The sequence below is a fragment of the Monopterus albus genome, unplaced genomic scaffold (assembly GCF_001952655.1).
Source record: "Monopterus albus unplaced genomic scaffold, M_albus_1.0 scaffold6.1, whole genome shotgun sequence".
Classification (NCBI taxonomy): Eukaryota; Metazoa; Chordata; class Actinopteri; order Synbranchiformes; family Synbranchidae; genus Monopterus; species Monopterus albus.
Window position 1 is genome coordinate 7,174,414 of NW_018127886.1, and position 23,545 is coordinate 7,197,958.

Below are 23,545 nucleotides of genomic sequence, written 5' to 3' on the forward strand. Positions count from 1 at the left end.
TCAGCCACTAACTTTACTCATGCAATTTCAAACTGGCTTAAAAGTTTGACATCACTACCAATGTAATTTCTTATTAAAGAAATGTATGTAGAAGTACACAACTAATAACTTTCTCCATTTAGTGAATTAGTAACCTAAACTGAATAGTGTTCTCATTTAAATGCAGGTGTTGACACATGCTTGGGCTAACGGCATTTTCTTACATTCAAGCTCTTTTTTTAATTAATTAAAAAAAACACTTTTTTGCATGAATCCTCTGTTTCTGGATGTGGCATCAAAATGCAGGGTCCCTTTTACAGGCTTCGGTCAGTTCAGTTTAATTCCATCTCTCTAAAGAAGGTACATAAATAATGACAATGATTCCATACTTCTGAAATCCACTCGCAGACCTAGTTCGTTCTTGTTATCAGGACCTGGATTCCAAAAGAGCTTTAGCTTTGATACAAGGGACATTTTGGTACACAGTTCTCTGTATGAATTAATGGACACACCAAATGTGAAATAAGAATGCCATTGAAGGCATATTGAGAACTGTATGGCAACAGCACAATTAAGATCATATATCCATCATATAAATTATACTGAGTTTGAATGAATGTGAAACATAAATGCATGTTTTATCTTTCAAGGTCAGTTGCTTTGTTTCATATGACTAGGCTATGATATAATAAAGGATCATACCACAGGTAAGCTCTTCATTTGGGCCTTTACACACAATGGACACTAGGGGGCAGGCTACACACACACCATGTTAGCACAGACAAGTTTTTTTGTTAAGATAATACAGGCAAAGACTGGACTAAAAGACGGAGAGGAGGAAGACCTTATCATACTAATTGTCCATTAGGAAGAGATAACATAAGTCATTTACTGCTTGCAAACCAATAATGGTAAGATGATGTCATGGGGTAGGACTGGATAAGTCTGACTTCTTCCTACTCCATTCAAGCATGTACTAGGTATAAGCAAATTGATATTGGATTATGTGTACAATCATGTGTGTTGTCATATCAACTGTCTTTACATGCTTGAAAGAATAAATCAAATCAAATAAAACATTGTTAAGCAGCAAAAGTCAAATGATATTGACTGTAACACTACATTGTGAAGTGATTACAACAGTGTATGAAGTCAGAAGTTTTTTTGTTTTTGTTTGTTTTGCCATAAGGAAAAAAAACGTTGTAGGTAGCACAGCAGAATAGCTTTTTGTGCATTTTCCTGTGCTGAATGAGAAGTCGGTGACATAGTCATCTCGTATTATTTGCATATAGTGTATGTGCATTTATGTCATATGCAAGAAAAGTGTAAAAGAGCAAAGAGTAGAAGTACTACATAGAATACAAAAAAGCATAGTTTCACTCATAAATACCATGCTAATATATATGTACTGTACTGTAGCCCAGTATTATGGGTTGTCACAAAGATCTTTTCCTCCTCATCCTCATTGTATTAAAGTTTCCCACCCTAACCACCATGTTTACGATTTCTCTTAATGCGCAAAACATTGAACACAGCCAAAATTAAAACCAATAAATAGTTTGACTGAGGTTTGGATCATGTCAAAAATCATATTTTATGTATAGTTCTACTCCTTATTATAATATTTCAGTATTGCAAAAACTTCTTTTGATTTAATTCAGGTCTTATATGACATTTAATTGGTTTTTGGACACTGATTACTTTGTGCTTCAGCTTGCCTGTGTACTGTAAACATCTCCTCTTTTTCTCACATCATGGAATGCCAGTAGTTTTTCCACCCCTCACCCTCTAGTGGTTTGGACCAGTAAAGCAGTATAATTATATCTGGTCAGATACAGTACGACTGCTCTCTTACCATGACTGCACTGTACTGTGTGATTTAGTTTGCTGCATCATGTCTCATTGTGCTTAAGGACACTGCTAAAAAACCTACTATATATTCTGCAACATGCTGATCTGTTCCACAGGCTGCCCCATGCTGCTGGCATCTCTGTGTCATCCTGACTGCATTATGTAATACACAGACAAAACCATATGAAAAGTGAGGTCAGTGGAAATATGTGCACTAACAGCATCACGGGAAGTTGATCATTTCATCTGTTTGTTCAAAAAAATATTTATCAGTCTGCATGCTTGGGCTCTTGCACATAAATAGTGTTTCCAGTTAGAGACCATTATTCTGTGGTATATTCCAGTTGTCACATTTTTCCATTGTGCACAACACTGAAGTCTACAATTTTTCTACATTGGTATGAAAGAAAAGCCACGAGGAGAGTTCATCTGAAACTTTGGGGCTGTTTTTGTTCTAAGCGGTGTAGTCCGGAGAGTAGGTATGTATACTGGCCCACTATCCATACAGTACGTAGCACATGTAGCTGGCATGTAGAGACAAACTGTTTGGATGTGGTCATCTTAAGCTGGGAGCCCATGATCCATCTACAGTCAGTAGCAAAGGGAATTCCAGGTGAGTGTAAGGTGGCTTTACTCCCATGTATCAGCCTCACCGCTCGGCTACGCTAGTGGAACCATGTAAAGGGATCGTGCAGAATCAGTCCGGGCAGTAAGGCAGCACATGCAGGGGCTTTCGAGTGGGATTGGGGGTATACAATGGGGGTATTCATAGATAAATATACACAATATAGGAGGTGGTGTGTTTTTTGTGTGTGTGTGTGTGTGTGTGTGTTTCTGTGCCTGGGTGTATCTGTATGCGTGAACAGGAGTTCTTGGTGTCTCAGTCTCTTTCGATCACTCTCCGCCTTTCTCCTTGTATCTTTTCTCCCAACATCTTTCTCTACGTTGTTACTCTCCTGCGCTACGTGGTGCCCGAGGGTTCAGTTTGCCGTCATGGGTCCGGCGATTTCTCCCTTTTCTTATCTCCTGAAGATGTTTCCACTTCTTGTTAGCTGGGCGAACAGCAGGGCCCAGAGGTGGGACACCCTTTCCTGGAGCAGAAAAGATCTTATCCACCTGTTCACTGCCAGCATTCTTGCGTGCCCAAACTTGCTCACAGATTTGATCGACGGCACTCAGGTTAGGGTGGTCCACCAGCTGCATGAAGTCCCTGTACCAAAACTTTTGATTGGTCATTGGGGTCCCCCCTCCACTGCGGGGGTCTAAACGGAAAGGGGCGTCGGAGGGTAGATTGGAGACTGAGGAGGATGTTGAGGACACAACCTCCAAGGTGATGCCTAGTAGGGTTTGGGTGAAGCCATGTTCCATAGCATGGCATTGATAGGTGCCAATATCTCTCTTCAGGACACGACGAATCAGGAGACCTCTGTCTGTCTGGAGGATGCGGTCATCTAAGCGCAACTGGAAAACAGAAATAAGATTAACAGTGCGAATTTCTGTCATTCTGCTGTCTGTCACTTAATGTAAAAGTTAGTATCCACACTGCACTGTACATGTGATGATGAATCAATCTGGATAACTAACATTTTGATGGCTTCTTAATTTGATAACATACATGCTCCTGTAAAACCTTTTTGTAAATGTTGATGATATACATCTCTCTCCATATGTTCACATCCTTCTCACCTCTTCTTGTGGGTTCTGTGGATGTTTCTGGAAGGTCCAGGAGACTCTGGCTTGGAGAGATTTAGGGATGCACTCCAAGAAAGTGCTGCTACCTTCAACTCCATACAGCTTTCTCTCTGCCACACGGTGCTTATGATGGTCTGCAGGGGGCAGCAGAGACAAAGAGATTATGGGTTTGCTGTAAATCAGGACGTGCTCACAAGACCAGGAAAGGTCAGGGCAAAATGGGGATGGGCAGAACAATGGAGAAAGGTCAGAAGAGAGATATGGAACAGAAACACATGAAACTCATAGTGCTTAGCTGAGGAATCCATGAAATATGTGCCCTGATGTATAAAAATGTATTAAAATAGATGTATTTTTGCCTTGAGATCAAACTGATTTATGAATTGGCATCACAAAAAATGTGGCCTATAATACTGTATGTGTAATATTAAACAAGGATGTTACTGTCTTGGCAAAAGTTTGTCATCACTCATTGTCAAGATACATGACAATCTAAAACATACTCCTTAGTGGGCTTAATTATACCCACATTTCTACAAGATTTAAGACATTTACAAAGTCTACAAACCTTTTTGTATGTCAAGACAAGAATAGGATCAGAATAACCAGCAATATAACACAGATGAGTAGAGCAACAGTGGTGTGTAAACTACCACAAAGACCCCAATCAGTGCATTGCAGTGTCACTTTCATAAGAGACGATTACTCTGACCTTCATTAGTTTTACACAAATCGGGTTGTGTGCCGCATGATGTAACCATATTACTCAGAAGCTTCTTCAGTTTGAGCGGTTAGCTTGATTAAGTTATGTGTCAGAAAGACAGACAGCGGCATAATGCCAGTATTGTGGTCTGGGAGGTCAGGGGTCACAACAGATAAGGGGGGTGGGAGGATTTTGGATTCTTTGGCAAAGGGACAATGAGATGTCAAATGCCAACAGACTCTGTGAGTCAGAGTAGGACTGGAGCAGAGTCTAAGTTTTACTGTCTTTGTTAACTTACCTCTGTAGCAGTTGACAATAGTCAATCATCAAAACTGCTTGAACAAGTGAACGGTTAGTTACCAGAGGTGCTGTGGTTTAATTTGAGGCCATAGACTATTAATAAAGTTCCAGATGTACCTACAAACTACAAAAATATGATGATGGCATTGGCTGTATGGAGCTCTGTTTACTTTGTTCAGTCACTGATACTCAAAAAACCCAGCATATCACCTGTTAATTCCATGCAGTAATACTGCTGCTGAAGAACTTCAGTGCTATTAGACTTTTGTGACAGAAAGACGCAAAAGAGAGGAGCACCATGCCCTTTATTTCCAAATGACAAAGCTAATCTGAGAGATTTGGTGAAACTAAAAGAGATTTGGCATCTTTACCACTTGTAAATGTCACAAGATATAAGGATAGTGCATAATCAAGCTACTGTAAATGTGGACAACATGGCAGCTGTTATTGTATCAATACATTGTTTAAAATTAGCATACCTCCAGAGCAGAGAGTATTGGGGTCTCCGTTCCTCACATCTTGGCGACGGAAACGTCTGTGAAATGTTTTAGAAAGAGAGAGTTTAATCATTTACTTTAGTATTAAGAAGTGCAGCAGGTAATTGTCATGTTTTGTTTGTTTGTGCTCAAAGTAGTGAATGGTCGTTTGGTGTGCATCACTGGTGTTTGGGTCACAGACCTCTTGGTGTTTGGCAGGTAGCGAGTACAGGATGTTCCATCCCAGGCACAGTATGGGTCTCTGGCCAGACAGCACTCAGCACAGGCCTTCCCATACACACTGCAGCGGTGAAGGGGAACCTGGGCAATGCCTGTGTTGGAGCCCACATATAGCTGTTGCTGTGAAAAGACAGACAATGGATGGACTGGCTTTAAAAGTGCTCAAATTGGAGTCGAAATCAGTTCCTGTGCTAGTGGTGGTCCATATACAATGTGGCGTTTTGATTTAGTACAGTGCATTTAAGTATAAGAGACTTACTCGCTTTGAGGAGATCTGCATGTTGATGATAGATGAGGCATCCTGAACAGCAGAGCAGATGCACCAAATTAATTTTTACACTTTATCAAATCAATCTGAATTATTAATGGCCAATGATATGAGACTTAGACATTTGGATATGCTGCAGTGTTTCCTGTGTCACAGGCTGCCATGCAACTCCAAAGCACAATATTTCAACCTCCCCTGTTGTCTTCATAAAATGCTGTTTCCTATTCTCCAGTGACACCCTTGGCGATTGTGGCCAGGCCAAATACTTCAGTTTTAACCTCATTTGTCCACAGCACTTGTTTCCAAAATGACTCTTGCTTATCCAGATGTTGCTTTGCATGCTTCAGACATTGACTTTTGTGATGATGTCACAGATGAGGTTTCTTTTTGATGACTTTTCCATCTACCTTTTCGTGCATCAGTGCTGCACAGTGAATTGAGAGTTCCTCTCAATTGCCATTTTGTAAGGACTGTGGGGATTATTTTGATATGCTTTTTAGCCCTTGCCTGCTTTGTAGGCATCAATTAGCCTAATTTCAGATCTCAGTCCATTGCTCAAGCGAAGCCCATAGATGTTTAATGTTACCACAAGGTTTAAAGAGTCAGATAATTTATAAGTTCTGGAAATGTCATCAGAGAAAAGAAATGCAGCTATGAAAGAGGCTTTATCATAGTTTTCTTACTTTGAAGACCTCTAGCTCTTCCAGTAGAAGTTCCTCCATGTTGTTCCAACTCTCCTTGGGGACACTAATCACCTTTAGTACTGTCCCTTTGTCTGAAACAAAAGGTGCACAATGCCTTAATATAGTGTTTAATTTGTGTTTAAATGTACTGTAAAGAGCTGACACAAAAAGTCATTCACCTGTCCCAATAAACATGACATCGTACTGTCCATCAGCAGCATTGACTCTGTCCACAGAGATCTGTGTGAAGCTGTAGTCCATGTTGGTTCTGACAAAGATGGGCCGCCGGTTCATAGGATAGACCGGATTATACATCAGAGGGTGGTGACGTGCAAACTGGATCACATCATCTGGGAAACCCTTAGTGGACTCAAAGCTGCCAAATGTCTTGCTGGGACACTAAAGTAAGATGGTAGAAATCAAGTTTAATTCATAAGGAGCAATACACCTTAAAATGTTAAACTTTAAAACATGTAGACTACCAACTAGGGGTGTGATGAGGGGGAGTGTTGTAGGCATGTACGACACGACCATGTTGTGACAAGTCAGTGTGAGTGGCTTCATTCACGTTTCCAGCCTGGGAGTTTCCATTGAGTTAAAATAAGTGACTGTGTAGTTTAAAGTCTGTTTTAATTACAGGTGCAGGTCAAGTTACAGCTCTTATGTCAGAGTACTTTAATAATCCAAGCAATCTACTTCTATTGTAAAGGATTTGTTATACTGTAGCTTTGAAGAGCATGACTGAATATGTTCCTCTCACTGAACCTTTGCCATGTTTGGACTCAGGCTTTCCAGAATGACTCTTATTTGATGAGTAAATTTGTTCTGTGTGTAAACTGGAATAAAATGTTTAGCTTGTCAACATTTCAGTTATCCTGAAGAGCATAAAGCCACAGTGCAGCAGGTCACAGTGATGTGAGAGATTTTCTCCAAGTCAGGGTCCAGCTTTCCTCTCTGGCCCTGGATTTTCATTCCAGGCTACTAACATTTTACCAAAATAGCTTCAAGCATTATGTAATATTTCTACTTTTTTCTTTTCCTATTTTCCAGCATCATGCAGTATTTGTGGTCCTATGGTAGATCCAGTTTGCTCATAAACTAACTTTTGATCTGGTTTATTTTTCATTTTAAACACTGAATCTGCTTACTATGCAGTTTATCAAAATTCACTTGTGAGCATGGCTGTTTTCTTTTAAACAGATTTGTTCCACTAGTTTGACAACCCAGTGAGGCGGTGATGGTGTGAGAGTGAGTTTACTGTAAACTAAACAGTTACACTTCTGCAGTCATACATTGGGGATTGTGGCAGTAACAGCTGAAGCTCTGCATAATGAATTCTGCTGATGCTACGCCTGCATGCTTAGCAGAATGTAAGAGTCCTCATGAACAGATATTGATCGGGAGGATTATGGAAGTGCTTTTGAATGAAATGAGGTCTAATACTGGTTACTGCAAGTGTAGCAAGTACCTATAAGGCTAATATAACAAGGATATTATTAAAAACATATTAATCATTTGACTTAAATATCATTATGTATTCAAGATATTATGTAATATTTACATATATTAAGTATAATTATCTGTTTGTTTTCGGTTTAAAAGTACTCGTTATGTGGAATCCCATCACACTTACTCATATAATATTGCATTATTGTTACTGATGCATTAATATGTAACCAATTTTGTGTTAATATTGGCTCAAGGTGGAGCAAAGTTTAACTTCTTCTTTAATTTATATCTATAGTTTAATCAATAACAATGCCTCACATTTCATATGATCAAATACTTTGTGTGTAAAATTTGAATTTACATAGTAATTATATTAGTCAAATGCAGTGTAATGCAATTGTGAAATGCAATATGGTAATAAATACATTTCCCTCTGCAGCGTAATAGAACAAAATGCAATTACCCAAGTAGAAGTACAATAACTTTGTAAATGCAATTTCATCATGTTGAAACTCTTGACACTAATTTACTAATGGGCCTTTATTGTAATTGACATACCATTCCTGGGCGGGGATAGGGCACTTTTCCCTGGAAGGGGACCCACTGGTAGTTAGGCCCCTCTTTGTGAGCGAAGGGGCCCAGGAAGGCCCTCCGGATGTCATTCATGGAGTAGAGACACACAGCTGAGCCTTTAAATACACTGCTGCTGGGGAAGATGGGGAGCTGGGGTTAGATGCATCTAAACACACACTCATTCCTTTCCTTTCTTTCTCTCTCTTTTGTGCACACACACACACACACACACACACACACACACACACACACACACACACACACAATATGAATGGACTCTGACCTGGAAGTAGAGAAGACAGTGTAGACCAGAGGGTTCTTTCTGTCCCTTGTTTGCAGCAGGAACACATCGCCTGAGGATGGACGCACACACACACACACTCTCAGGTCAAGTAGTGGTGGCATTGCGGAGGTCAGAGGTTGAGAGAAAGATAAACAAAGCCCTATGGCCATGTATAACAACCTTAAAAACACACTTCACTGATAAAAGAGGGTCATGATATGGAAGGAAATCTACCACAGCTTTCAGCTGAGGTTTGCAGAATTTATCTTTACAATATTATCCCATTAAATTATTTTCTTGCACCTCAGTCAGGGTGAGGACTAACCAGTGTGGGTGATGAAAGCTGTGGTTGTACTAGTTGTAAACAGGGCTTTTCTATGTACCGTAACCTGTAGCCCCACAAAATGTAGTTGGCTATTTAAAAAAAAAAGCTAGGTCAGGTTTTCACAACTGGTAGCAAGCTAGACATGCTCATGCTTGCCGCTTATAGTACGTTCAGACAGATAAACACACTGTCCATTCCTAGCACTTGTGTTTTTGGTTTTTGAAAAGCTAAACAAAAAAGACACTCTCCTGCAAACTCTTTAGACATAGACATATTATATCACTGTTATGGTACTCAGCGTGTGGATAAATCTAAAGATTGATGGCCTGCTTTGCCTATTATGGTTATGATTTGACAATTGCTTTTAAGACAAGGGATGCAGTGAAGGGTCAGTAAGTGCAGAGGAATACATGATTTACATGAAATCTTGAAGAGCAGGGATTTTTTTCCTATACTTGCACACTTTTTTTTCTTTTTTTTACTGTATGAAGATGTATTTTACAAAATCATGCATAAATGTTGCAGCAGTTTTAACTTTTAGTTGTGATTATTTATAAGTAAATTGCTTGGATAAACTGGCACCATTTGTGGAAGAATCCTAGTGGTTTAGAGTGAAACTGTATTTTTTTTATTATAGATATTTTCTTTTGCCCACAACTTATGCTTCAGAAATTGAGCCTCGCTTCTGGATCCTGTGTAATAAAATCGCATTATTGTTTTTAGTGATAATGATGACTCACCAGAGACGAGCTCACAACTTTGTATGAAACCCACAGCAAAAGCACTGGCTTTGCATCAGGCCTCAGTTTTTACCAATTAATCTCTCACACATGGTTTCTCCGGGTCTGCAAGAATGTGGGAATGATAATCTACAATTGAGGTAAAAAAACCTGGTTAATTTATTTTAGTTTCCTTGACTTTCTCTTTCTTCCACATAATGTGCTTCTGGGCACAAAGCAAGGCTGAAAAATCAGCCTGAATTTCAACTCTGTTATGTTTTTTTAATGGCAGAATCTGATTTCTTTATCATACTGCAGAATATTTTGGATTGGCAGCGTCAGAAAATGAAACACCTATGCTGGTTTTATTATTTGAGTTGATATGAAATTTACCAATCCATTACAATACCTATTGAAGCAAGAGTGAGGTCAAAAGTCAGCTGCCTTCAACTTTTACTCGAGTGTCCTCCCTTCACTTCACACACAAATGATGTTACATCATACTTTACCTGAAATAATTTAATTCACACATGAGTTGACACATGCCAGTATCTGTCCCACTGACTGTGTCCACAGTGAACTTACGCAGCTCGTCAAAGTATGTGTCGCTACCGTCGGCTCCCGGTACCGAGCAGATCAGACGGGTTTTGAGGAATGTCGTCCACTTGTTCACCAGACTCCGCTGACCGCCCATGTCATTCTGGTTTAAGACAAAGGAGGCAAGAATTGTTTAACAGGATATTAAATTTTAATTTGTTTTTACTGTATCTGTGAAATTGCCAGATTGGAGGACTTAATCAATGCTACCCCCCCCCCCAAAACCCAATTGATGTAAAATCCTGGACTTAAGTGATCCAACCATCTCTCACCCTGCAGAGTTGTCCAATGCGGGAGTAGGTGGACTTTCCCAGCCCCTGGGCCTCAACCGCCGTCTCACGGAAGAAGAAAAATATCTTATCATCATCAGGGTTTTCGCTCTCTGGGACCCAAAAGGACCCGACAAACTTTGGTTCTGGGAGACGTAAGCAAAGAGGAACAGTGTCAGTTATACTGAGTTTTTTTTCCCCCACCAGTCAGATTAAGTAGAACATATGAACTAAAGTGAAAAAGAACAGATACCTAATCTGACACACAAACATGCACACATACCACTGAGCCAGCGTGAGTCATGCTGTTCGGTGCGGATGGAAGGCCGTTTCCCCAGGCTTCTGAAGATGGTGAAGTCCCGTCCCATTAAGTCTGTGGCCACACCTGCATATAGCTCATCACCTAGGAGAAGGAATTATCGTTAACTTTTTTGCAAACTCCTAGTTTTATGTAAAAACCAGTAGTGAATGTAGAATTAACTCATATTAATGTGCATGGCTTTAGTTACCAACGAGCACAGAGGCAGCATTGTGCCGAGGATCATAGGGACTCTTCCCTTTCCCGTCTTCCACCATAGAGGGGTCAATCTTGAACACATGGTCCTGATGGAGAGACACGACATGGAGATGTGGATCACAAATACTGCACACTTTGTTTTGTGTGAAAATCATTTTTGGGTTGACATTTTAGATTTGAGATTTTGGCAGCATGAAGGGGCCAAAACAAATCTGAAACCTGGAACTTAAGCATGATGGATTTGTCTGTACACTGCCATAATTTACTGTCGCTTCTGCAGCGTCAGTTTGCTTTCAGTCAGTGTGTGTCTGAGTTTGAATAACCTTTTATTTGAGTGAGTGAGGGAAAAAAACAGAATGAAATCCAGTTTGTGTTTTGTTTTGTGTATTCCTCACCTCCATTCTGTGCCCCACCTCTACGAAGGCGCATGTGGGATGGAAGGCCCCGGTTCCACAGGCATATAGGTGGGTGCGGTTATAGTGATGCACGATTTTCACATAGTTCACACAATCAGACTGAAAGACAGACAGAGACCCACAGTGTCAGTTTACCTATGAATGGCAATTTAAAGGTCAATATTTATGTGTATGATTAAAGTGCTGCTTCAGAGCATTATACACACTTTGATCATAAAACTGATCAAATTCAAATGTCAAAAATCTGTTGGTGGCTGGTGTTTGTTTTAAAGGAAACACACAATGAGTAGCATTCAATTATGCAATATCAACTATACCTCAAGTTTCTTAACCCTCTGAAATTCACAGAAAAAGTGCCACAGATGTGACCTTAGTTTGCTGCAGCCCAGTTTAAACGTGATGGACAAATTAACATGACAGCATAAGACAAAGACAGAGTAAATCCAAAATCCACTAATGGAAATTGGACTCTTGCTCTTTTAGTTTGGAGATGAACATTCCTCACACAGTTGATCTCCCCATCTGCTTGTGACAGCACTGTCAAGTCCCCAACTCCAACTTCAACACACTGTTGTCACAGCCTTTGTTGCTTGGCTGTGCACACACATTCCTGTGTAGATGGGAATGTGCATGTGTCTGCTTGGAGTAAAATGGTCATTTGATCCTCCATGTGAAAGCACTGGACAGTCAAAAGAATAATAATCAACCTCTAGTATTTATGATGTTGACTAACATGCACAGTATAGTTTTTATACAATTCTGGCCAGAGTTCTACAGTGGGTCAGGTAAAAGCCAAAATAACTAGTAGTGAATACAAAATTGCAGTGGTAGAAAGTAACTAAGTACATTTACTCATGTGCTCTACTTAAGTACAATTTTGAGGTATCTGTGATTAAGTACCTTCATTTTCTGTTGCCCCATAGTTTTAATTACGGATCGGGTCGTATCACGGGTCTCATGTTAACGGGTCGAGTCTGGATTTCATTTAGAAATGACTCCAGATAACGGATTGGATCCAATACTTTTTATTGCTCTCCCTCCTTTATTCTCTTTCACACCAACAGTTTTCTTTATCATTACCCAGTCTTTTCTCTCCTCTTCTTGTATAGACAGCAGGTCATTGACCCATAGAAACATCTGTCCATCTTGGGGTCAGGTTACAGTCAGCTGGAGCTCAGGATACTGCTAGAGAAAAGATCTACTGTACACTAACATGTGTGTACCATCCATACTCTGTGCCTCAACACCATGCTTTGGTGAAACTGAAACATAGATTATATGATTATTATGACTATACCAGAGATATTACTTTGTTTCTGTGCTGTTGTCGCAGCAGCATTCAATTGCCCCCAAAACTAGTATACTCAATAAGAACTTGCTGTCTTTACACACCACTGTAAACACACGTATGTTTTCATTCCTTGTGGGAACTTTAGAGACTTGTCCTAACCTTAACTGTAACCACTACTTGCCTAACTTTAAACCTTGCTGTGTTACCAGTGACTTACATGGTGGGGACCAGCCTCTGGTCCCCATGAGGAAGCCAGAGTCCCCATAGTGTCAGTGTGTTAACAGGTTTCAGTCCCCATAATGTGAATAATGCCAAGGGCACACACATCTAATGTAACTATCCCTCCCTTTCTCTCCTGTCTACTTTTCCCCAGACAGGCCGTAGTAACATCTGTCTCTTGATCACGTTACAAACACAGTTAGGCCTGTGGAAGTCCCAGGAGGTTTATAAAGACATGAATCACACTGTCAACCACTGACTGGGATAATGAATAACCACCCATGTGTGTGTCTGTACCATCTGGCTAGTTCAGAATATTAGTCTTAATAAATGAGTTAATGATCATGTCTTTATTTTGACTCCATATTTGTGTCTAAATGGCTTTGTACAGCACATTATTGTTTTAATCTTCCAGTCTGATGCACAATGTAACTGTTATGGCTTAGTCAGTCTTTGTGTTGTATTTTTTTTATATTTCATAATACATTTGTGTTTTAGACTATTATAATCATTGCTTAGGGTTCCTTCAAAATAAAGTCAATATTTGTTTTTTCTTCTGTTTTGTTTTCTATCTACACTGTTACTCTCTTCCTTAATCAATGGTCTTTCTATATCTGTCTTTCAGCTTCACCCAAAGGAGATAGAGAGAAAAGCCAGATTGTAAAAGCAGTGACAAAAGCACAATTTGTGGCTCATTAGGCCTAACGTGCAGAGTGTGTGCCCACAGACACACACACATTTTCATCACTTCAGGGGCCATTAAACTTAACCATAACCACTGCTTGCCTAACCCTAGCCTTCACCTAACCTTAAACCAAGTCATCACTCTAAAATGTAATTATATAAGTTTTGTGGACTTGTATTTGTCCCCATAAGGACATTGAGTTTCCACAGTGTGACCGTGTAAATAGGTTTACATCCCCACAACATGAGTGCTATCAGGCCACATGTGCACAGATACACACAGCCCTCTATGGTGTAGAACAAAACCCTGTCTTTCGGTCTTTAAAACACACCAGGGAGTTATTGGAGTTAGTGTATGATTACATACATGTTTTCATGTGTGTGGCCTGTGTCTTTGTGTGTGTTTGCACATGAGAAGGTGTTCAACGAATCAATGGACCAATTAAACTATTGACAAGCACAAGAGACTTCTGTTTCCCTTGAAAGAAGGGGGTACACACACACTCCAACTTTACCTCTACCCTCAGGCTAACGTACAGGTTTGCACTATGTATCCATGCACACTTTAAACACACACCCCTTCACCCTTCCAAAAGCCATGTTCCTCTGATAAACCATACTTGTGCCAATTTTCCTTTTCTCATGATTGTGTGTTTCTGAAGAAAGGCAACCTCTTCAATCTAACTCCCATTGTATTTTAAGCCCTTAGTGTGTGTGTGTCAGTCCAGACGAAGGTGAGGGAGTCAGAAAAGTGGTGGGATGACGAAGTTCTTTGACTTGACAAAAGAGTTTAAAAGAAAAGGTAGGAAGAGAAAGGACACTTTGAAGGACTTTAAAATGTGGAAGAAGTGAGGAGAACAAGAGAAATGAATCACATTTCCTCAATGTATTTGTGTGTGTGGGTGGGTGTTGAGCTCACTAGTCGACCTTTGACCTGCCACTGACTGATTAGCTGAAACAGTGAGCAAAAGGCAGGCTGTGACCTCATTGGGGCCGGAGTTCTAAGTTTTGGCTTGACATCTTATAAAGCTGTATTGTTCTGCTGTGGAGGTTTTTGTTTTTCCTTTTCTCTCTTTCACCTTTCCGTTCTAGAGATGATTAACCTGACCTGCCTATGTATTATTTTAGCCATTATCTGTCCTGTTGCTGCTTCTCTCTGTTTCTGTACCTGTCTTATCTAAATTATTAATTCTAGCATTTTTATGTGAAATATTATGTATTGAGTTTTAAAATCTAAGTGCAAATGAAAAGTACTATTTACCCAAGATAACTCATGATCCTTTAAAGCAAAAAGTTGGAGGTTTGACATTTTCCCCAAATGATGTCATGTGTATTTAATACATCAGCATCCAGTAATGATTAAAAGGCTAGAAGTTAGAACATTAGAATAATTCTAGGTGCATGTAATTTTTATAAAGCTTTACTTTAGGCACCATTTCATCATCATTTTTTATCAACCCATACAGTATTTCTTAGTTATTTTATTGCATCATTGGATAGAAACAGAGAGTTTCTTTTTCTGTTTTGGCTGGGTATGAGAGCCAAGCATCACAGCAACCCAGGAATCTCTAATAAAGTTAATGACTGAGAGCCTTTAACTGATCACACTGAGCGATGTCACACAGTTGACAGCCTTTGGATACACAACACAAAGCAGTGTAATAGCTCAAGAACGCCTTTGATCTGCTAAACAGGACGATGCACTGTAATAACACTGACATTTGTGTGACATGTTTGTCCTGGACCAGAATGATTTTTGGATTCTAACAAACTGTACCGCTACAGTAACATCAGAGGAGATGGTCAGCTGAGGGGGATTTTGTTTTTGATTAATAGGATGGAAATGTTCCATTGTTATTAGTGGATATCATTGGTGTGTTAAAGATTTTCCACACTCATGATCTACACCAATGTAAACACTGAAAAGCCAGCTGATATTGCTCTACAGTCACATATTTGGTGACCACTGAGCAACTTCACTCACTACTTAAAGTTTAAGTCTGCCCTTGGGGGCAAGTCCCCAACAGTGTTCCAACTACAGCAGCAGTGCTAAATCTAAGCAGCTGTGCTTTTGTGCATTGACATGGGTGTTTGGATGGTAGTGCTGACTGGTTGTTCTGTCATTGTATTGTTTTTGTCTACACTGAAATATTGAATAAGTTGTCATGAAATTTTGTGAAGAGAGAAAAAAAAAAAATTCTGTTTTGTATTTGGACCAAAGAGACAGTTGGTTCATGGAGGGGAATGAACAAGTATATAGAAATGGTGGAAGGAGTTGGGGGGCTGACTGTAATTAACATGAGAAACTTCTGGTTCCAAAGGAAAAACTAATACAAAACAGAGAGGGCATGAAATGAGAGAAGGACTGAGAAAATTAGGAGAAATACACTTCACTGTATTTAGGGTCAACGGTGTGAGGTCTGTTCAATTCTCAGTGTGTGGGTGAGTGCTATACTAAAAGGAGCAAGAGGGGAGTGAGTGTTTAACAAAGATTTTTCAAAAAGTCAAAGCCAAGAAAAGGGGGAATAATAACTGACCAGTGGAACACGCCTTTTAATGCATCGCTTCTGAAAACCTTTAGGCTATTTCCTCTTTCTGTCCCTTCTTCCTCTTGAGCAGGTTTGATTATTCTATCTACCACTCCCCATCTTCACTGCTGGTTGTACTTTCAAACACACAAATAGGACACACACACACACACACACTCAGACAGACTCCTAGTCAGGTGAAACTGGGGACTAGCATTTTGTATGAATGGAGGTCATTGTCTGTCTTCTACAGCTGTGTAATCACACTGATTAAGGGTTTGTTTTAGTCTGCATAGGCTAATAGGAAGGTACAGTTTTACACGCACACAGATTTGTAAAGTTAACCAAATTGCAACATTTCTCAGTAAAATTTAGGATATTAGATGAAGCCACTAAATGCGCACTAAATGTACTGATTATAAACTGCTGCAGAAAAACACAGATGTCTTTGTCTAGGCATCAAACTGAGCAGATCTCTGTCAGATAGGGTTTAAGACAAACAGATTTTGAGGAAGTGATCTCACCACAGGGCAAATTCGCAAATCCAAAAGTAGGCGTGTTGCACCTATTATTACATGTTGTGTGTTCAAACATGGTCTCTCTGTCTTGTGATGACTCCCATGACTCCAGTGGTTTACAAGCTAGCATTATGTTGGCCTGGACTGATTTTCAAAAAAGATTTTATTTAATGCATTATTGTTTATGTACACTCTGTTTTAGTTAACACACTTGTTACAGAACAATGGATTCATGTACTAATCCACTGTTAAGATTGCTATTTTTTTCTTTTCTGTTACAGAAATCTAGTGTCACTTGTCAGAAAAGGGAGAAGCATCCATAGAACTGGGCCCTGTTCTTCATATGTGGATAACTGAATTATCCAGATTAGATTGTTGAAGATTTTTTTTGGTTCTTTGAAGATGGTTTAAACTCCATCTGGGCCTGCTGTCAAAGCAAGTTTTTAAGCCAAAATGTGCCAAAGTGCAGCTTACTGACAATTACGGTATCTGCATCATGACCAAGAGGCTCTGGTTTGATTCTCATGAACTCTTTTGCAGATACATCAGTAGAGAGGGATATAAAGTCCTGCTCCTGTGAATTTAGGTGTGATCAGATTGATTAATGGTGAGTCATGCTTCTGAGTCTTAGCCCCGCCCACATTTGACACTAGCTCAAAAGCCCAAACCCTAATTTCATATGTCAAATGATTTCGCATATCCGTGTTACTTTTGTACCACGTAACATTTTATTTTTAGGTTTTATAACAGTATTACTGGATTTTATTTGGGGGGGAGGTATTACTGTAGTACCTCCTAAGGTGGACCAGAAGCAGAATGAAAATGGCCTGCCATTCTGGCTTTGTGCCTTACACACAGAAAACGAAACAGAATAAAGGTGCACCAACCCCAACTCGAAAAGACAGTGGGTAAGGGGCTAATGATTGGTGGGAGGGTTCTCAACAGACCTACCTCATACAGCTGCAATCACATGATCAGCGCTCAGCCACTCAAATCAACTCTCCACTCATTTTACCTTTTATATGAAACGCAACACGATAAAACGTCATCCAGGATTAACTAACTCAAAGAACCAAATTATTCTAGATAAGAATTACTGTAATAGGAGTATTTTAGCCTGATAGCAGTATGTTATTCTGAATTATTTCAGACACATCTGAAGAGCAGACCCCTATGCTCTTTAGTAAATAAAAGTGAAATGGAGTAGAAACGGGGTGAGGTGAGCTAAAGTAAAGACTTACAGTGATGTCCTTGCCAGCCCAGTTACATTCCTCCCTCCAGTCAACGGGGGCGGGCCAGTAAATCTGAAACACAGCAAGCAAAGGTCAGATAATCCTGTTGCTGAAATCTGAATTTGTTATCTGGATTAATCTGATCATTTGAACTCTGCTTAATGTAATTTTTTTTAATGATCTAACTTTTAAAACCCCACACAAGTGTCTGTCCTCTGTAAATTAATAGTATGCTCATGAGCAAGTCACATCTCAAATGGCATTGCTTCAACTCACTTCCTTTCTTTCTCTTGCTCCCTCACCTGTTCTTTCCCATCTGCTTCTTTATTCTCCTTCTTATCCCCCCTTCTCACACCCACCCTCCCACCACACCTCTTAGAACTTCAGCTTTATGATGAATCTGCACATAGGCTATAAATCAAACTCGCCCATATACCTAAAACCACCAAAGGTTTTACATCTAACACACTAAATGTGTAACCTGCGTGTACTCCAAATAGCAGTGGATAGATGTTTGTAGTATATTTCACTAGTATGTCTTTATACAGTTGGTGTTTTTTGTCAGTGTGTATTTCCATATAATTGTCTGGTGTACTCCAGTATGTACATTAAAATCTGCAGAAGCGTTCTCAGTATATAGGCTATGACTCTTATACATTGTAAAGGCAAAGACTTCAAAGTTTGTCATTTAGATATTAGTGTTTGTTGGATAAATGCTTTCTTTTCATCTACATCTACCTCTTTGATTTTCTACCTTTTTATATTAATCCCACATTTCCCATTTCCCCTCTTACATATGAGGCCACTCACTTGAGTAGTCTCATATGTGCAAGAATGTGAGTCAGTCATTTTCAAAGGGCTATGTTGATAAAACGTGTTCATGCTTTTGAATGCTTCTCGTACTGCACTGATTTTAGATCCACAGGAAAACAAACTCGTAAAGCGTACAGGGCCTGACTTTGATAAACTTTGATAAATAACAAAGATAAACTTACAGCAGAAATACAATGATCCTTAGGAATTAAATAATATGGTAGTGGTTTCCTGGTTACAATTAAGAAACACCTCCTGATTTCCATTGCATTGTGTTGAATCCTCAGCAATAATGCCTGAGTCAGTATTGATCATCAAACCTTTAGCAGCTGGACATGTTTTACAGTTGTACAAGTTCTTTGACGGTGTTTCCGACCAACCTTGTGTTCCTGCTTGGCAATGTTGTCCAATGAAAGTGACAGGATAAAGTTCTTGGCCCCGACAAAGAGGCGGCCTCTTTCTTCATCTAACAGCAGAGCACTGAAGCAGCAGGAACGCTCCAGCTCGAATCGTCGCACTCCGTGGAACTGCTGCAGATCTGAAAATGCATACATATACAGGATTATAGAAGGTGGCACCTCTCAGTCTATCATCATGCAGCTACAGTACATGTGATACACTGGCATCATGTAGTACAACATACCCCTGCTTAATACACATTTTTTAGATTTTACAATTTTACTGTAAAAGAGTGTGCATGTCAGTGCGTGTATATTGATGTGAGTGTGCATGTGCCTTTGTGTTCATATTTGTGTGCATATACAGCAAGTGTTTCTGTATTGATATAAAAACAGTATAAATAATTCAGAAACGTTAGGTTAATTTGAGATAACCTTGCAAGAGTCCATTCAGAGCCAAGCTCAGAGCCATGATCAGGCTGCTATTATTACAAGATAACAACAAAATCTGTTGCCATATGTTCCTCCTGCTGTATGCAACTTGCAAACTCTAAGTTCTTTAAACTTGTATTGTGCTTTATAATTTATCGATGCTGTACGTCTTCTTTTGTCTTGAATAAAATAAGTACATTACTGGGAAACGCTGACTAATGCAATCAAAGAATCATTGCAAAAACAACCTCACGCCATCAGAGTCTTCAGATCCAAATCAGTTAGCTGGCTACAGGGCCACGACAAGTCATGTGGGTGACTTTGGGATACAATTTTTATTTCTGAGCTGTGTCTTTAGGGCAGTGACTTGTTAACACTCAAAACAAAATCCTCATCACTGACACTACATTGATGTTAATGGAAAAACTGAGTGTTCTTGTTGTTTTCAAAAAAGTCACCAGAATATGTCCTGGGGAAACAGTTCCTAGAAAAAATCAGCTTGTATCTGTAAACTTGAGCTATAATAGTCACCCCAAGTCAGTGGAAAAAAAGTGTGTTCTTGGTCTAAGAAGCTGACAAAATAAACAGACTGCGTCCTTCCCTGCCGACCTGACTGAAACCAGGAACTAAAATTAAAAAAAGAAACCAGGCCCTCTGTACCCATTCAGCAGGTAGCCACAACCTGTTTACCTCCTGTCTAAATAAAATTAAAGCTATTTTACTTGTGCATGAGGCAGTCAAATGATCTCTTCTAGCCCTTTATGTGTTCACAAAAACTAAAATCTTCTTCTGAATTCTCATCTTGTATGTTACATCTTGCCTTCAGTCAAAACTAAAGGCAGCACATAACTCAGCTGAGCAGATAGCCTTCACTGAGCCTCACGTCCTTGGTGAGTTTGTTCAGGCTGTAATTGCTGGTTTTCAGAGATGGAGCACATCCCTGGTTTATGTGGTTGTGTTGGGCATTGAGCTGCCTCCTTCTAACTTACAGCACAATACCCAAGATGAAACACAAAACCCTGCCACTGTGTTTTTAAGCTGTGTGTGTGTGTGTGTGTGTGTGTGTGTGTGTGGCTGTGAATCCCAACAACCACAAATTACTGTACATCTGTACTGTAGAAAAGGATATAGCTGAATATCACATGAAACAGAAAAAGTTTGTGTGTCTACAGAATAAACTTTCATAGCTATTATGGGCAGTGGAAGAAACGGACTCACATGTACACCCACATGAATAAACCACTGCCTTCTTTATACAGAAAGGCTCCAGCTTTGGTTCTTACCTTTGTATGAGAGTTTCATGCGTGGTGAGGAGGAGGGGGATGAAGAGGAAGTGTGGATCATGGTGCCGGAGGAAGCATGGGCGGCAGCCAGGCCCAGCAGAAACAGAGAGCTGCAGGTGACTATCATGGCCACCATCATCATCATCATCTTGGCACACAAACCCCTTCCTTCTAATGGTCTAACTTGAAAATTTGAGTCTGTGAAGTGATTTTATCGTGACTATACTTTGGCCTTTTAATGCCTGATATTTGTCTTATTTTCTGAGTTTTGTTACAGCTTTGGTTCTGATTCAGATTTTCTGTGTATATTAGATGCAGTCTCTCTGCCCTTGGACAGGTTTGGTTTGGGCTTGGTCCTTTTTTGGCGAGGAGTCAGGGTCAGCTCAACCAAGCACAAACCGGAATCTCCCTCTTGTTGTTTGTTTTAGCAGAGCTTCAGCCTCTTTCATTCGTCCTTTACAGCTCTAATATTCGGTGTAATCTTTTTTTAGACTTCTCTTGGCAGATCCACTTCTCTTCCCATGAAGGATGACCAAGTTCACCTCTCACATCCAAAACGGGACAGAAACGTCACACATAGGCAAAGGGACCTAAAAATAGGGACAGAAAGGGAGAGGATTCAGAAGTGGCCATTGCTAATATCTGTGTGCTTGTGCCAGGGATGCCCTCTGTGCACACATACATACACACACACACCGATTAATGAGATACCCCATGTCCACTGCCACTGCCAAGTCTGTCTCACTGTCAACTCACTGATTGCATCCAGCAGCCCAAAACAAGACTTCTGGCTTTTGTAATAAGATTTGGTATCAATATTGAATTACACAGTAATAGATACCATAAATGACAGTACAAGTTGTCCAAAAGCTTCAAAATGTTTTCTGTAATCTTGTTTACATGCAGCTTCTATAATCTCTTTTTCCTAGTATGCAGGGACTTGCTGTCAGTTGAGGACTGTCAAGCAGTATAAAATGAGCTGTATAAAGTTATATGAGAATTGGAGTTGAATGTAAAGTGGTAGATCTGTGATTGCTTCCGAAAAATCCTTAATAACTTGGTGTCTTGGGTTGTGAGCATAATGTTGTAAACCACAACGCTACCACAGCAGCACCAGGAATGAGATCACTAGTTTATACAGTAAGCCTACATGTATATGAATGTTGAGTTGTAAAAAGGGTGCACGGGACACACGACTCTCTTTTAGGACTCTGGACTCTACAGTCCGCCATAACAATGAAGCCTTTCAGTAGAAACAGTCTCCTTTATTATATTACACCTCACATTTGGCATTAAGTCAATAACAGGCAGTCTGCTTTTCACATTCAATCTGTTTCTTCTTCAACTTCTAACAACTGTACTTCATCTACTTGTCACTCCAAATGCCCCTCTCACTGGAGTGAAATTAGCTGCTTGACCCATACTAGGTTTAACTCTGCTTTTGTACTGCAAACTGAATGTGTAGAGCACACAGGAGGCCGGACATGATGCAGCCATGTAGCCAGTTTGTAATTTGGTCATAAACAACCAAGTCTCTTGCCATGTCTTAAGATTCTGGTACTGGCTCTTAACAGCCACAATCTTGTTGTGTCTCCAAATGGTATCTTCATTGTAAATGCCTGTCTTTTTTTGGGCTCACTCCAGCTCACTCAGACCTTATGCGGACTTTGTATTAGGGAGCTGGCAGAGTAAAGTCAGCTTAAGGTTCGGGTCGACTTACACTTGCATTTTCATATACAGCTCCTCCCGAATAATGTATTGAGTTCCAGTGCATGTCTGAAAGTAGCTTTAATTTGGCCTGAGCTAGCTAAAGTGTTGCTAACTGGAGCTGATTGTCAAATGATCATTAAAAGTATGCATGCCCTCCTTCTCCAGAACCTGAAGCCACATATGTATATTTGGGTCTCTGGGTGCTGGTGACGGGAGTGCACTCTGCTGCTGTTTTTTACAACTCACATGTTCATGTAACATCTGTAACATATATTTTGTTCATGTATCTTGTTGGTAAATTCTTATGGATGTGCTCTGAGAATCTTGTGACCTTGAATCGGCAATTATCGACTAGAGCTGACTTCCCCTTTTCTGCCATCTCTGGTCATTGAGGAAGACTGAGTGAAGTGTGGTTTTGATGTGGTCTTTGGTGAGTGCTAAATTAAGCCCATTCATTTGATACTAGGATGTCTTCACATTCTTTTCTGGCTCGAGTATCACTGAAAGCTCCAGTAATCACTTTTAAGCACACATATGCATACCAAAACACAGAAAGATGCGAACTCACACACACTGCTCACACAGATTCACACAGTCTGTTGGCAAAGTGTTTTAATGAATAATGGAGCTATTGAGGCGTGGAGACAGGAAAGCTCTCATAAGCTCACAGCTCCCAGGCCATAACACAACAGGACAGAGCTGAACAGGAACATAAAATCCCACATACTCTGCAGTATGTAAACTCACACAGATACACACACACACACACACACACACACACTTGTGAATGGACAAAAGAGTACAGACAGGCTTTGAACAGCACACAGCCTGTCATCCACTGCCACAGCTCACTGTTTCAGAAGTGCACAAAGAGGTGTTGTAAGGGCTACTTTTATAGTTCTGGTGTGCTAAGTTCAGGTGTGAATTGGAAAACATACAGTAACATCTCTCCTGTTCAGTGTCAGGGAAGTGATTATACAGGCAAATGTATCAATAACCTGTGTGTGTGAGGCAACAAAGAGAGAAGATTGTGTGTGTGTGTGTGTGTGTGTGTGTGTGTGTGTGTGTGTGTGTGCTAAAGGTTGCGTGCTGGGCCA

General features: G+C 40.1%; 1 protein-coding gene across 2 annotated transcripts in view; it reads right to left on the reverse strand.

The window, feature by feature from the left end:
• Nucleotides 1–2,627: 2,627 nt before the first annotated feature.
• The window catches only part of sema3b (sema domain, immunoglobulin domain (Ig), short basic domain, secreted, (semaphorin) 3B), a 74,057-nt gene continuing 53,139 nt past the window's right edge, over nucleotides 2,628–23,545 (reverse strand). For both annotated transcript variants that reach the window (XM_020616836.1, XM_020616845.1), the window contains exons 2-18: nucleotides 20,739–21,328; nucleotides 19,006–19,163; nucleotides 17,822–17,884; nucleotides 11,320–11,439; nucleotides 10,917–11,010; nucleotides 10,691–10,810; nucleotides 10,411–10,553; nucleotides 10,127–10,241; nucleotides 8,498–8,567; nucleotides 8,200–8,344; nucleotides 6,372–6,591; nucleotides 6,193–6,284; nucleotides 5,501–5,542; nucleotides 5,204–5,361; nucleotides 5,005–5,060; nucleotides 3,517–3,656; nucleotides 2,628–3,291 (exon numbers count right to left, since the gene is read on the reverse strand). In XM_020616836.1, coding sequence (XP_020472492.1) covers nucleotides 2,779–3,291; nucleotides 3,517–3,656; nucleotides 5,005–5,060; nucleotides 5,204–5,361; nucleotides 5,501–5,542; nucleotides 6,193–6,284; nucleotides 6,372–6,591; nucleotides 8,200–8,344; nucleotides 8,498–8,567; nucleotides 10,127–10,241; nucleotides 10,411–10,553; nucleotides 10,691–10,810; nucleotides 10,917–11,010; nucleotides 11,320–11,439; nucleotides 17,822–17,884; nucleotides 19,006–19,163; nucleotides 20,739–20,886 — 2,397 coding nt within the window. In that variant the 5' untranslated portion in view covers nucleotides 20,887–21,328 and the 3' untranslated portion in view covers nucleotides 2,628–2,778. The remainder of the gene's footprint in view (nucleotides 3,292–3,516; nucleotides 3,657–5,004; nucleotides 5,061–5,203; nucleotides 5,362–5,500; nucleotides 5,543–6,192; nucleotides 6,285–6,371; nucleotides 6,592–8,199; nucleotides 8,345–8,497; nucleotides 8,568–10,126; nucleotides 10,242–10,410; nucleotides 10,554–10,690; nucleotides 10,811–10,916; nucleotides 11,011–11,319; nucleotides 11,440–17,821; nucleotides 17,885–19,005; nucleotides 19,164–20,738; nucleotides 21,329–23,545) is intronic.